We start from the raw sequence: 14479 nt of genomic DNA on the forward strand, positions 1-14479 counted from the left end.
CCGGTACTGAATTATTGTGTCCATTATCCGTGAACACAACTGGGTGTGTTAGAGGAGAGAGAGTCCTTTGTGAACATCACAATGCGGCCGAGGTGTACCTGTGGAAATCACAGAGGTTGATGCCAAGTGCCAGGGTCCACAGGGGCAATATGGACTGTAAGGCAGGACCTGACATTCTGGAAGTGGTTTTTGTTGCACAGACAGTTCTCTGTCTTTGCGCGGGAATTTGATGGGCACTTGAGGGTGAATCATTTTCGTAGCATCTGGGGAATGGCTCTAGACTAGATGGGCTGACTGGCCTGAACAATTCTTGTGGAAGTGCGGCATGTTCTGGAAATGAAACTTGCACTGTTCCTGGTGCACTGGTCGTAAGACGTTAGTGGAGATCTCCTGTATTCACGTTCCTCCCCAACACAGCGGGAGGGTGCCCTTTTAAGGGGCAGCCTGTGGCCCCCACCACAGTATCTGAGTGACACCCACATGTCCTGTCGTGTACCTTCCCAGATCCCGTCCACATCCAGGATTGTTGAAATGAGATTCTTTGAGCAGCCCGGCATGTTGTCGCCACCATTTGGGTAGAAGTCCACGTGACCACAAGGATAGATGATTCCAAACCCTGCGATAGAAGCAGCGAATCAGACAGGCCAACCCCCCTCCCACACTCCGCTAAATCCACCGCAGGGAGAGGCCAGTGCCCACTGGCCGCTCCGCTCCTCTTTGATATGGATCTCTCTTCTCTTACTACTCACCTCCCACTGATCCCTGTTACCAAATCTCCGCCTTTCTCATTCATTCACTGTTTCAATCACCTTTCTTCATCTCTGACACCCTCGCACTCCGCCATGCTCTTTCTCTCCCACCCTCCATCACGCACCCTGTCTCTCCCTCCCTCTTGGCATCTTTCCCCTTTATCCCCTGGGTCCTACCCCCCCCCGGTACCAGTTTCACCACTCCTGACTCTGCCCCGTCTGTGTTCTAGATCCCCGCCCGAGCCTGTTGCCGACCCAGTGCCCTTGAGCCCCCGCGGTGTGAGGCTGTTTCGGCGAGGACATCCACCTTTGCTGGGGTACTTCAAGGAACCATCGGTGTGAATCACATCAACGAACAGTGCATCAGTGGGATCCAACCTCACCTCGGGAGGGGTGTTCTGGAAGTACGGGGCAACGGGATCGAGGCCTGCGGAGTAATCATGAATCAGTGTGATGTCCTCAGCTTCCTGTTATGATCTAATCCTGGCTGTTACCCACAGCCATTACCATGAACCTCAAACTCCTAATCTATATCGAAGAGGGCTATTCAGCCCACTGATACTATGGCAAATCATTGAGCAAACCCATTCATTTCCCTATAACCTAGCCTGCCCACATTCCCATCAGTCCCTCCGACTCTCTGCACCCATACATCAGGAGCATTTTACAGCAGGTGATTAACTCCCTTACCCACATGGTACTTGGTATGTGGGTGGAAAGTGGGGCACTTCAGGAGAGCATGCAGACTCCACACAGATAGTACTGGAGGTCAGGATTGAATCCATATCACGGGAACTCTGTGTGTCTGCTCACTGTGCAGTCTTTCCCCATTAATATCAAACAAACCTGCAATCCTCTCTGTAAACAGTCTCAGTGAATTCCCCCCTCCCCCCATTTCACCATCAGCCCTTCCTCCCGGCCTCCCATCCCAATACCAACCATCCCGAATCCAGGCCTGAGGAGAGAACATTACCTGTAATCCGGGATATCCCCGGCTTCCTGCGTCCTGCCTCACCAGCGGCGTGGGCACCTAGTCCGTGCCCCACCAGGTATACATCTGGCAGGGTGTAATTGTAGTTGCTCTGGGGTGCACAAAGACAAAGAGGATGGTGAGCAGACACACCTCTACTTCAGCACCCTAACTGGGAGCCCGAGCCCACCCCAATCTCTCTGTGAACTCCTTATGTGGCACGGTAGCGTAGTGGTTAACATAACCATTATGCCGTAATGCTTTCCAGTGGCTCAAGAGGAATCTACAGAGATCCTCTTGTTTGGGGTTCAAACCCCACCACTTTCTGTCAGGAGTTTGTACCTTCTCCCTGTGACCACATGGAGTTTTCTCTTGGAGCTTCAGTTTCCTCCCACCTTCCTAAAGTGTGCAAGTTAAAGTTAGTAAATTGTGGGCTTGCTATGTCAGTGCCGAAAGATTGGCTACTCTTGCGGGCTGCCCCCAGCACGTCCCTGGTCTGTGTTGGTCGTTGACACAAACGACACATTTCACTGTATGAATCAATATATATGTCATAGTCATAGTCATAGTCATACTTTATTGATCCCGGACGAAAATGGTTTTCATTACAATTGCACCATAAATAATAAATAGTAATAGAACCATAAATAGTTAAATAGTAAAATGTAAATTATGCTAGTAAATTATGAAATAAGTCCAGGGCCAGCCTATTGATTCAGGGTGTCTGACCCTCCAAGGGAGGAGTTGTAAAGTTTAATGGCCACAGGCAGGAATGACTTCCTATGACGCTCTGTGCTGCATCTCAGTGGAATGAGTCTCTGGCTGAATGTACTCCTGTGCCCACCCAGTACATTATGTAGCGGATGGGAGACATTGACCAAGATGGCATGCAACTTAGACAGCATCCTCTTTTCAGACACCACTGTGAGAGTGTCCAGTTCCGTCCCCACAACATCACTGGCCTTACGAATGAGTTTGTGATAAATAAAACAGATGTTTAACCTCTGTTCTTCCGGCCATCATGCTAAACAGCAAAGCCGTGCTCTGTGTGGAAATCCAACTTGCAGAAAATTGGGGTGGAGGAATAACGGGAAGCGACCTGCCGAAGGCCTCAGTAGAATAACCGGGGGAGTGAAATGCAGATTATCAGTCTGATTACATTTCGACAGCGTGTCCTCATTTCCCTTGTTTGGTTAAGGAGGACTGGTCATTGACCTGCTGCTCCTCGGTTGTTACATCTAATGAGATAATTATCCAACGAACAATTAACAATGGTTTACGGCAGATTTTTCCTGTCCTACCACAGTCCACACGTTGTTCTACAGAGAACTTAAAAAATAAAATCAACCCTTAAAGTAATCACAAAGAAGGCACACCAGCAGCTCTATTTTGTTAAGAGTCTTAGGAGATTTGGTATGTCACCAAATCCCTTGCAAATTTCTATCCATGTATTGTGGAGAGCATTTTGGTGCTACTTGGAGTGTGCATTTCCAGATAAAGTCCATGACAGCTGAGGCATGCTCATCGAGGTTAGCAAGTGGAACAGGTCAAAAGCTTTAAGTTCCTCGGGGTCAATATCACAAACGACCTGACTTGGCCCAACCAAGCAGAGTCCACTGCCAAGAAGGCCCACAAGCACCTTTACTTCCTGAGAAAGCTAAAGAAATTTGGCCTGTCCCCTAAAAACGTCACTAATTTTTATAGATGCACCGTAGAAAGCATTCTTCTAGGGTGCATCATAGCCTGGTATGGAAGTTGTCCTGTCCAAGACCGGAAGAAGCTTCAGAAGATCGTGAACGCAGCCCAGCACATCACACAGATTGTTATTAATGATTATGATATAGTTGGGATCACAGAGACATGGCTCCAGGGTGACCAAGGATGGGAGATCAACGTTCAGGGATATTCAATATTCAGGAGGGATAGACATGAAAGAAAAGGAGGTGGGGTGGCGTTGCTGGTTAAAGATGAGATTAACGCAATAGAAAGGAAGGACATAAGCCAGGAAGATGTGGAATCGATATGGGTAGAGCTGCATAACACTAAGGGGCAGAAAACGCTGGTGGGAGTTGTGTACAGGCCACCTAACAGTAGTAGTGAGGTCAGAGATGGTATTAAACAGGAAATTAGAAATGTGTGCAATAAAGGAACAGCAGTTATAATGGGTGACTTCAATCTACATGTAGATTGGGTGAACCAAATTGGTAAAGGTGCTGAGGAAGGGGATTTCTTGGAATGTATCTGGGATGGTTTTTGGAACCAACATGTCGAGGAACCAACTAGAGAGCAGGCTATTCTAGAGTGGGTTTTGAGCAATGAGGAAGGGTTAATTTGCAATCTTGTCGTGAGAGGCCCCTTGGGTAAGAGTGACCATAATATGGTGGAATTCTTCATTAAGATGGAGAGTGACATAGTTAATTCAGAAACAAAGGTTCTGAACTTAAAGAGGGGTAACTTTGAAGGTATGAGACGTGAATTGGCTAAGATAGACTGGCAAATGACACTTAAAGGATTGACGGTGGATATGCAATGGCAAGCATTTAAAGGTTGCATGGATGAACTACAACAATTGTTCATCCCAGTTTGGCAAAAGAATAAATCAAGGAAGGTAGTGCACCCGTGGCTGACAAGAGAAATTAGGGATAGTATCAATTCCAAAGAAGAAGCATACAAATTAGCCAGAAAAAGTGGCTCACCTGAGGACTGGGAGAAATTCAGAGTTCAGCAGAGGAGGACAAAGGGCTTAATTAGAAAGGGGAAAAAAGATTATGAGAGAAAACTGGCAGGGAATATAAAAACTGACTGTAAAAACTTTTATAGATATGTAAAAAGGAAAAGACTGGTAAAGACAAATGTAGGTCCCCTACAGACAGAAACAGGTGAATTGTTTATGGGGAGCAAGGACATGGCAGACCAATTGAATAATTATTTTGGTTCTGTCTTCACTAAGGAGGACATAAATAATCTTCCAGAAATAGTAGGGGACAGAGGGTCCAGTGAGATGGAGGAACTGAGCAAAATACATGTTAGTAGGGAAGTGGTGTTAGGTAAATTGAAGGGATTAAAGGCAGATAAATCCCCAGGGTCAGATGGTCTGCATCCCAGAGTGCTTAAGGAAGTAGCCCAAGAAATAGTGGATGCATTAGTGATAATTTTTCAAAACTCGTTAGATTCTGGACTAGTTCCTGAGGATTGGACGGTGGCTAATGTAACCCCACTTTTTAAAAAAGGAGGGAGAGAGAAACCGGGGAATTATAGACCGGTTAGCCTAACATTGGTGGTGGGGAAACTGCTGGAGTCAGTTATCAAAGATGTGATAACAGCACATTTGGAAAGCAGTGAAATCATCGGACAAAGTCAGCATGGATTTGTGAAAGGAAAATCATGTCTGACGAATCTCATAGAATTTTTTGAGGATGTAACTAGTGGAGTGGATGGGGAGAACCAGTGGATGTGGTATATTTGGATTTTCAAAAGGCTTTTGACAAGGTCTCACACAGGAGATTAGTGTGCAAACTTAAAGCACACGGTATTGGGGGTAAGGTGTTGATGTGGATAGAGAATCGGTTAGCAGACAGGAAGCAAAGAGTGGGAATAAACGGGACCTTTTCAGAATGGCAGGCAGTGACTAGTGAGGTACCGCAAGGCTCAGTGCTGGGACCCCAGTTGTTTACAATATATATTAATGACTTAGATGAGGGAATTAAATGCAGCATCTCCAAGTTTACGGATGACACGAAGCTGGGCGGCAGTGTTAGCTGTGAGGAGGATGCTAAGAGGATGCAAGGTGACTTGGATAGGTTGGGTAAGTGGGCAAATTCATGGCAGATGCAATTTAATGTGGATAAATGTGAAGTTATCCACTTTGGTGGCAAAAATAGGAAAACAGATTATTATCTGAATGGTGGCCAATTAGGAAAAGGGGAGGTGCAACAAGACCTGGTTGTCATTATACACCAGTCATTGAAAGTGGGCATGCAGGTACAGCAGGCGGTGAAAAAGGCAAATGGTATGCTGGCATTTATAGCGAGAGGATTCGAGTACAGGAGCAGGGAGGTACTACTGCAGTTGTACAAGGCCTTGGTGAGACCAGACCTGGAGTATTGTGTGCAGTTTTGGTCCCCTAATCTGAGGAAAGACATTCTTGCCATAGAGGGAGTATAAAGAAGGTTCACCAGATTGATTCCTGGGATGGCAGGACTTTCATATGAAGAAAGACTGGATGAACTAGGCTTGTACTCGTTGGAATTTAGAAGATTGAAGGGGGATCTGATTGAAACGTATAAAATCCTAAAGGGATTGGACAGGCTAGATGCAGGAAGATTGTTCCCGATGTTAGGGAAGTCCAGAACGAGGAGTCACAGTTTGAGGATAAGGGGGAAGCCTTTTAGAACTGAGATTAGGAAAAACTTCTTCACACAGAGAGTGGTGAATCTGTGGAATTCTCTACCACAGGAAACAGCTGAGGCCAGTTCATTGGCTATATTTAAGAGGGAGTTAGATATGGCCCTTGTGGCTACGGGGATCAGGGGGTATGGAGGGAAGGCTGGTGCAGGGTTCTGAGTTGGATGATCAACCATGATCATAATAAATGGCGGTGCAGGCTCGAAGGGCCGAATGGCCTACTCCTGCACCTATTTTCTATGTTTCTAAACCAATCTTCCGTCCATGGACTCACTTTACACCGCATGCTGTCGGAGCAGTGCTGCCAGATAATCAAGGACACGACCCACCCAGCCAATACACTTTTCATCCCTCTTCCCTCCGGGAGAAGGTTCAGGAGCTTGAAGACTCGTACGGCCAGATTTGGGAACAGCTTCTTTCCAACTGTGATAAGACAGCTGAACGGATCCTGACCCGGATCTGGGCCGTACCCTTCAAATATCCGGACCTACCTCTCGGTTTTTTGCACTACCTTACTTCCTATTTTCTATTTTCTATTTATGATGTATAATTTAAATTTTTAATATTTACTATCGATTTGTACTCCAGGGAGCGCGAAGCGCAGAATCAAATGTCGCTGTGATGATTGTACGTTCTAGTATCAATTGTTTGGCGACAATAAAGTATAAAGTAAAGTACTTCACGGGCTGGAACGGAGACTCCAATGCACGGGGTTGCAAATACATCCAGCTCCATCATAGGTACACGTCCTTCTCACCACCGAGGGCATCTTCAAAAGGTGATGCCTCAATGAGGTGGCATCTATGACTGAGGACCCTCACCATTCAGGACATGTCCTCTTGTCATTACTACCATCGAGGAGCATCAATAGAGCAACCACATTCAATGTTTTAGGAATAGGCTTTGCCCACCGCCGTCAGATTTGTGAATTGTCCATGGACTACGTTATTTTTAGTGTTGTGAACCTTGTAGTAATTTTATGCCTTTGCACGGTACTGCTGCCACAAAAAAAACAAATTCCACATCATCTTAGACCAGTAATCATGAATCTGAGTATACTCGGCAAGTCGGACAGTGCCCGTGGAGAAAGAGAAAATGGGTTAAGCTTACAGAGCAATCACATGACATGAGAAATGGGCATTGCTGATACAAGCTGGAGAGGCTGGTTATTTGAAGTTGTTGAAGGGCACAAGACCTTGGTGAGACCTCACCGTGAGTTCTGTGTGAGGTTTCGTCTCCTTACCCGAGAAAGGACGTTCTCACTCTGGAGGGAGAATAGTGATAGTTCACCATCTAATTCCTGGGATGGCAGGAATAAGAGTGATTCCAGAATGGAGCAGGATTGGGTCAACTGGACAAGAGTTTAATAGATTAAATGGGCTAGAACCTGGAGCCACTGGCTAGTTCACCGTCTGATTCCTGGGATGGCATAGCTGGCCCATGGAAGGAGATTGGGACAACTGTACAAGAGTAGTAGACTTACTGGACTAGAAACAGGTGCCATAGCTCAGTTGGAACTGAGATAAGAGGACATTTCATCATCAGAGGGTGGGGAAGTAGTGAAAATCCCCACCAGATGAATCTATGGAGAACAGCTCAGTCTATTTTTTGAAGGGGGAGTCAGATAGTATTTTAAAGGCTAAAGAGACTATGGGATGTGCACAGACAGTCAGAAGCATATTGAATGATGGAGCAGGCTTCAACAGCTATCTCCTGCTCCTGGTTTATAAGTTCCTATAAGGTCTCGGGGACTGCACTGTGTCTGGTCAGAAGACGAGGAGCTGTTGCCAGAGGCAACATTGGGCTTCTTTCGAACAGTGTAGGACCCTGGAGACAGAGAGCTCAGACTGGGAGTGGATGGAGAACTAAAGTGAGTGGAGATTGGAAGACGTCCTTCGCTGATGATTGGAGGTGTTCTACAGGGCGGCTGTCAAGCCTGTGTTTGCTTTAGCAGCTTAAGACTGATTTATTCTTGTGCATCAAATGTATGCCATAGGTACGGCGTAGCCACGTACCCTACGCTGTACTCTACGCCCATCCCTACGCCGGAGACTAACGTGCACCTCTCCGAAAATGTAACTACGCGTCGCGGCGACGCAGACCGCAACAACTGTGATTGGTCCGCTTGGTAGCATCGCATTTCCTCATACGCTGCAGTAGCTTCCCATTGGGTGACTGAAGGGCAGGGAAGGAACTCTGGCTGCAATGCTTTCCATAAAGCTTTACAGACCTCCGAAATTATGGAGGACCCTGTGCTTGACGCCAGTTTGTAGCTGGCTGCTACAGTCTGTGGACTTCCACCTGAAGCTAAAACTCGAATGGTGATTGCCAGTCTCTGAGTATACTGTGCGTACACTGATGCGAAATAAATGTTTGGAGATGATGAACCAAATGGTCAAATCTACCTGCCGACATCCGAAAATATTTGAAATGTATATCCTCGTCCATGTCTCTCAGTGGCTGGACAAGCACAGGAAATTCACCCTCCTTCAGTTTCAGTTGCCATTGTTTGAAGTTTGAGTTTCTTCGTGTTGAGTTTCAACATGAAGAAACTCAACACAGTGGCATAGAAACCCCACCGCCAACTAGCGTTTTGGCAGTGAACTGCAGAGCGACGCAGACACACCAACGCACAAGTATAAATGCTCACAACAGCGTAGCCCACTTGCGTAGGCTACGGCGTAAGCTAGTACACACAAGTATAAATCAGCCTCTGGGGATGGAAGAATGGATGCTTTGGAATGCGCAGATTGGAAGTGTGTCCAGTGGTAACTCCAGAAATATGGAGCCTCAGTTGAACGGGGAAGCTGGGGAAATGGGAAACCCTGTGATAGTTCTGCGTGGAGGACGGGATGAGAGCAGAAGTGTGGGATATGAAGACGTGACTCTTGGTGGTGGGAGGGGAGATTATGGTTATGGAACCAGTGGAGTGGGTAATGCTACAATCAGAGGAGAGGGAACTGGAGGTAGTGTGAGAATGGCTGGTTATCTGAAGGTGTTGAATGGTACAGGACCTTGATAAGACCTGTAAGCCCGAGTTCAGTGAGGCTGGCTGGAGGAGGTGCAGTCACCAAGTCTGTGGTCTCGTGGTGGAAACTGCTGGCCAGCCAAGTGACCAGAGACAGTGTCAGGGATGTGGAGGAAGGAAAGGTCAGAGATAGACAACAGGAAAGGGAGGGTGCAGAGATACTTGCACCAATATGTTACAGCCCAGCCCTGTTTAACAGGGAGATGGTTCCTGTTACAGCCCAGCCCTGCCTAACAGGGAGATGGTTCCTGTTACAGCCCAGCCCTGCGTAACAGGGAGATGGTTCCTGTTACAGCCCAGCCCTGCGTAACAGGGAGATGGTTCCTGTTACAGCCCAGCCCTGCGTAACAGGGAGATGGTTCCTGTTACAGCCCAGCCCTGCCTAACAGGGAGATGGTTCCTGTTACAGCCCAGCCCTGCCTAACAGGGAGATGGTTCCTGTTACAGCCCAGCCCTGCCTAACAGGGAGATGGTTCCTGTTACAGCCCAGCCCTGCCTAACAGGGAGATGGTTCCTGTTACAGCCCAGCCCTGCCTAACAGGGAGATGGTTCCTGTTACAGCCCAGCCCTGCCTAACAGGGAGATGGTTCCTGTTACAGCCCAGTCCTGCGTAACAGGGAGATGGTTCCTGTTACAGCCCAGTCCTGCGTAACAGGGAGATGGTTCCTGTTACAGCCCAGTCCTGCGTAACAGGGAGATGGTTCCTGTTACAGCCCAGTCCTGCTTAACAGGGAGATGGTTCCTGTTACAGCACACTCCTGTTCTCACTGTTAGTCTACACTCTGTCCCCTGAAGTATTTGTTGTACAAGGTGATAGGTCCCTCACTGACACTCACCTCCAGTGCATCGAGGAAGAATGCAATTTCTGCTCCCACCACACGGACGTTCTGCGCAGCCTGGCTAAACACACATTGAGAGCCACCATTCCAGTCCACACTGATGCAGTTGACACCATCCACTTGTAGAATAGTCTTGAAAGAGAGAGCAGAGACTGAGATCGGTCAGATCCCCACTGCACGGCAGCACCCACCACCGGAGGTCAGACGGCACGGAAATCAGCCACTCGGCCCATCCCTTGCATGCTATAATCCAGCCTCAAACCCTTTCCCTCCCATCCAGATTCCAACTTCCCCAAGAAGTGTCAGCTCTGGGTGGATAAATGCCCAAATTTTTATCTGATGCCCGATCCCAGGAGTGATCGCTTTTCAGGTATTGTGAAAGTATTTAAAGTGAAAGTTTACACATTTTTAAAGTTCTCATACACTGACGGTCGAAGAGATTAAGTCCAAATTTCTGTGAGTGTCGTGTAATTCAATAGGACAGCAGGGGAACAGGCTCTTCGGCCTGTCAGTTGCAGACCGTCCATATCCCCCATTCCCTGCCCCTTTACTTGTCTGTCTAAATGCTTCATTAATACTGCTGTCATATCTAGTTCTACCAACTCTCGGCCAAAGTTCCAGGCACCCACCACTCTCTGTTTTTAAAAAAAACTTGCCTCACAAATCTTGTTTTGACTTCCCTCCTCTCACCACAAGCCTATGCATTCACGTATTTGACATTTCCGCTCTGGGACAAAGACTCTATCAACCCTTTCCATGCCTCTCATCGTTGTGTATAGTTTATTTAGGTCAGCCCTCAGCTTCTGAGACTCCAAACAAGTCATTCTAAATCTGTCCAAGCTGGTACTCACTAATCCAGGCAACACCATGGTGAACCTCTTCTGCACCCTCTCCAAAGTCTCCACGCCCTTCTGTAATGAGGTGACCGGAACTGAACGCACATACTCCAGGTGCAGTCTAACCCAAGTTTTATATAGATGCAACGTGGATTGCTATTCTTTATATCAGTGCCCCAATGTATCCCCACTTCCAGGGCTCCACTCCGGACTTGCTTCCAGAGCCTTTGTCTTCACCTTGTTCACTGCCCTACTTGCATCACTTCAGTAAACTATAGACTCACTCCCAAAATCCCTCTGCACATCAGCGTTCCTCAGGGCCCTGCCATTTACTTCCTTTTACATGTGACCTCACTTTGTTCAGATTCAACTCATCTTTCATTTCTCCACACTCATTTCCAGCCGGTCTATATCACACTATGTCCTTTGACACATTTCTTCACCATCCATATTCTCTGCATACTTTCTAATCAGATCACTAGCATCTTTGTCGGTATAGATGTCTGGTGATGGTTGGTTGGCATCTCTGTCTGTTTCGAAGGACAATGGGTGATGATAATCATCACAAGCCTGGCCAGAGGGTATGGAGATCCTGAGATGCCCAGTTGTCGAGATCCCCCTCTTGGCCTCACCAGTGCAGTCCAAAGGAAACTTTATGAAGAAATACATTTGGCACCAGCTTGGCTGCAGGAGCTGCTGGAAGGATGTTCCTTGATGTTCAGCCGGACTTGCTGTCTGGGTTTACTCCCGTAGCCTTCATCTCTTCCAAGATGTCTGGTAATTAGGACACATTGGGGCCAGTGCATTTTGGCCCAATTAAGCACCTGCCCTAATTAGCCAAAGTTTCATGGAAATAGTTAAAAAAAAGACAAGCCACCATTAACTGAGTAACAAATTATGTATTTAAATGAAAGGCAGAACAAATCAGTACACTATCAGTACTACTACAGTACTTTAATGGTTATCATCAGATGAATGAATCCTGTGTTCACTGCCATCTTCTTCTGATTAACTGTAAATGAACAAAATCAGCGTAGACACCTGGTGCAGATCGTGGACTGTCTTCATATAATCCTTTCGAGGATTGCATTCTCCAAATCTTCATTTTCATTGTTACGTGTAAGAGGATTATTGATACCTTCAAGTTCTTCATCGTTCCTAACTTGTTGAAGTAGTGAAATCGTTTTATTTTCACTCCTAGGTGTATCTGGCATCTCCAAGCCCGAGTGTTTGAAACTTCAGTGAGCAAAGCAGTTCTGAATTGTCTTACTGCTTATTTCTCACCAACTATCACTGCTTTTTGGACACAAACACACTCACCTGATGCTATTTAAAAACTGTTCACTGAGCACACAACTGACGCTAGTTAGAAACCATTTGCCAATAGGGTCCTGCCCCAATTAAGCGACATAGTGCCCCAGAGAAATAAATGAAACACTGGCTGTTTTCTAGATTATTTTTTGTTCTTTAAGAATTGGTCCAATTACCCAATGTCCCAATTAGCTGGAATCCACAGTAATTTATATAAAATCACAAAGAACAGATATTCCAGCACTGATCCCTGCAGAACACATTGGTCACAGACCTCCAGCCATAAAAACACCCCTCTACCATTACCACCAGTTTTCCCTGGACAAGTTAATTCCAGATACAATTTACCAGATCCACACTTTACACTGTGGATTCTACGTGCCCTGATCATCTAGACCAGGCTACCATGAGGGAACATGTTGAACATTTCACTTAAGTGAACTGCTCCAGCCCGATCAGTCATCTTCATCATATCCTTAAAATACTCAAACAAGTTTGTTAGATAGGCTGTCTGCCGTACAATGCCATGCTGACTATCACTAATAAACCAAGAAGTTTCCAAATGTGAATAAATCCTGTCCCTGGGAATCTTCAATAATTTCTCGATCATTGATATAATGCTGGGATGGAATAGGCGCCCTCCCTTGGTTCATCTAATCTGCCCATCATCCCTTCCCTCACCCTCCAACCACAGTAGTGTAGCGGTTAGAGTGATACTGTTGCAGCTCGGGGCGTTGGAGTTGGGAGTTCATTCCTGGCGTCCTCCGTAAGGAATGTCGGTACGTGCTCCCTGTGGGATGTGCGGGCTGCCCTAGCTTCCTCCCACACTCCAAGACCTTCCCGGCAGGTTAGCTGGACATTGTACATTGTCCTGTGATTAGGTTGGGGTTAAATCGGGGTTGTGAGAGGTTGCAGAAGGGCCTATTCTGCACAAAATCTCTAAATAAATAAATCCCTCCTGTAAGGTCACTGCTCCCCAAACAGATTCACCAGTCCTAGAGGAAAGGCAATTTTCTTCACACCACATCACACACCGACCTGCTCCTCTCACCTCACTCACACTGTCAGATCACACCTCACACACAACTCACTCAGACTGTCAGATCACACCTCACACTGACGCAGATCACTCCTCACATACACAACTCACACTGATACACAGATCACAGCTCACACTGACACAGATCACACCTCACACACACCTCACTCTGACTGTCAGATCACACCGACACAGATCGCACCTCACACTGACACACACACCTCACACTGATACAGCTCACAACTCGCACTGACACACAGGTCACACCTCACGCCTCACACTGACACACACACACTTCACACTGATACAGCTCACACCTCACAGCGACACACGGCTCACAACTCACACCGCACTGTGCCCCCAACTCCCACCTTGCACAGATCCACAACCCATTGGGAATCTCCATTTTTCAGATGTCCGTGGACGACCAGGACACTCTTCTGATTGGTGTCAAAGTTAGAGGCGGCAACCGTCTGCGGATCTGTCCCGCTGATTTCCTGCAGAGACAACACGATTAAAACTCTTTAAGTGAGATCGCGTATCCCTGGCCTGGTTGCAGAGTGGGTCATGGGCAGGAGCAGCCACAAACAGGGAGAGAGGATGGGGACCGAGGGGGGAAAGTGGGTGAAGGACAGCCCTTCTCCTGAACTCCTCGCTCTGGGAGAGAAACCTCTGGCTCTGGGTGAGAAAAGACGGAGCTCCACTCTCACCCTACAGTCGTGGTTTGACCACAGCTCAAGGCTCTACTAAGGGATCCGTAAAACCACACACCACAAAACATAGGAGCAGAATTAGACCATTCGTCCCATCGTGTCTGCTGCTCCGGTCCATCACGGCTGATTTATTATGATCCCTCTGAATCCTGCTATCTCCCCGTGTGCCTTTACCAATCAAGAACATATCAACCTCAATGTACCCAATGGTTTGGCTTCCACAGCCGTCTGGAATAATAAATTCCACCGATTCATTGCCCCCTGGCCAAAGAAATTCATCCTCTTCTCTGTTCTGAAGGGAGAACAGAGAAGAGGGGTCCTTCTATTCTGAGACAGCACACTCTGGTCCTAGACTCCTTCACTATTGGAGCCATCCTCGGCAAGATCACTCTATCTGGCCCTTTCAATGCTTTCCTAAATTCCAGCAAGTACAGACCTAGAGCCATTAAATGCCCCTCGTACGGCACTGCCTCACACCAGGGTCCCTGTAGTTACAGGAGCAACGCGGAAACGTAACTGCGCGCAACAAGATCCCACAAAGAACAACAACGCTTATTGCTGTGTACCTGTCCAAACATCCTTTAAGCATT

At 47.1% G+C, this 14479-nt stretch overlaps 1 protein-coding gene across 1 annotated transcript in view; it reads right to left on the reverse strand.

Annotated features, from left to right (window-relative positions):
- The window catches only part of LOC140186000 (pancreatic triacylglycerol lipase-like), a 38043-nt gene that overhangs the window by 17457 nt on the left and 6107 nt on the right, over nucleotides 1-14479 (reverse strand). Inside the window, exons 4-8 of the mRNA XM_072239824.1 lie at nucleotides 13548-13673; nucleotides 9988-10122; nucleotides 1723-1831; nucleotides 1057-1176; nucleotides 497-616 (exon numbers count right to left, since the gene is read on the reverse strand). Coding sequence (XP_072095925.1) covers nucleotides 497-616; nucleotides 1057-1176; nucleotides 1723-1831; nucleotides 9988-10122; nucleotides 13548-13673 — 610 coding nt within the window. The remainder of the gene's footprint in view (nucleotides 1-496; nucleotides 617-1056; nucleotides 1177-1722; nucleotides 1832-9987; nucleotides 10123-13547; nucleotides 13674-14479) is intronic.

This window comes from Mobula birostris, chromosome 21 (assembly GCF_030028105.1).
Source record: "Mobula birostris isolate sMobBir1 chromosome 21, sMobBir1.hap1, whole genome shotgun sequence".
Lineage (NCBI taxonomy): Eukaryota > Metazoa > Chordata > Chondrichthyes > Myliobatiformes > Myliobatidae > Mobula > Mobula birostris.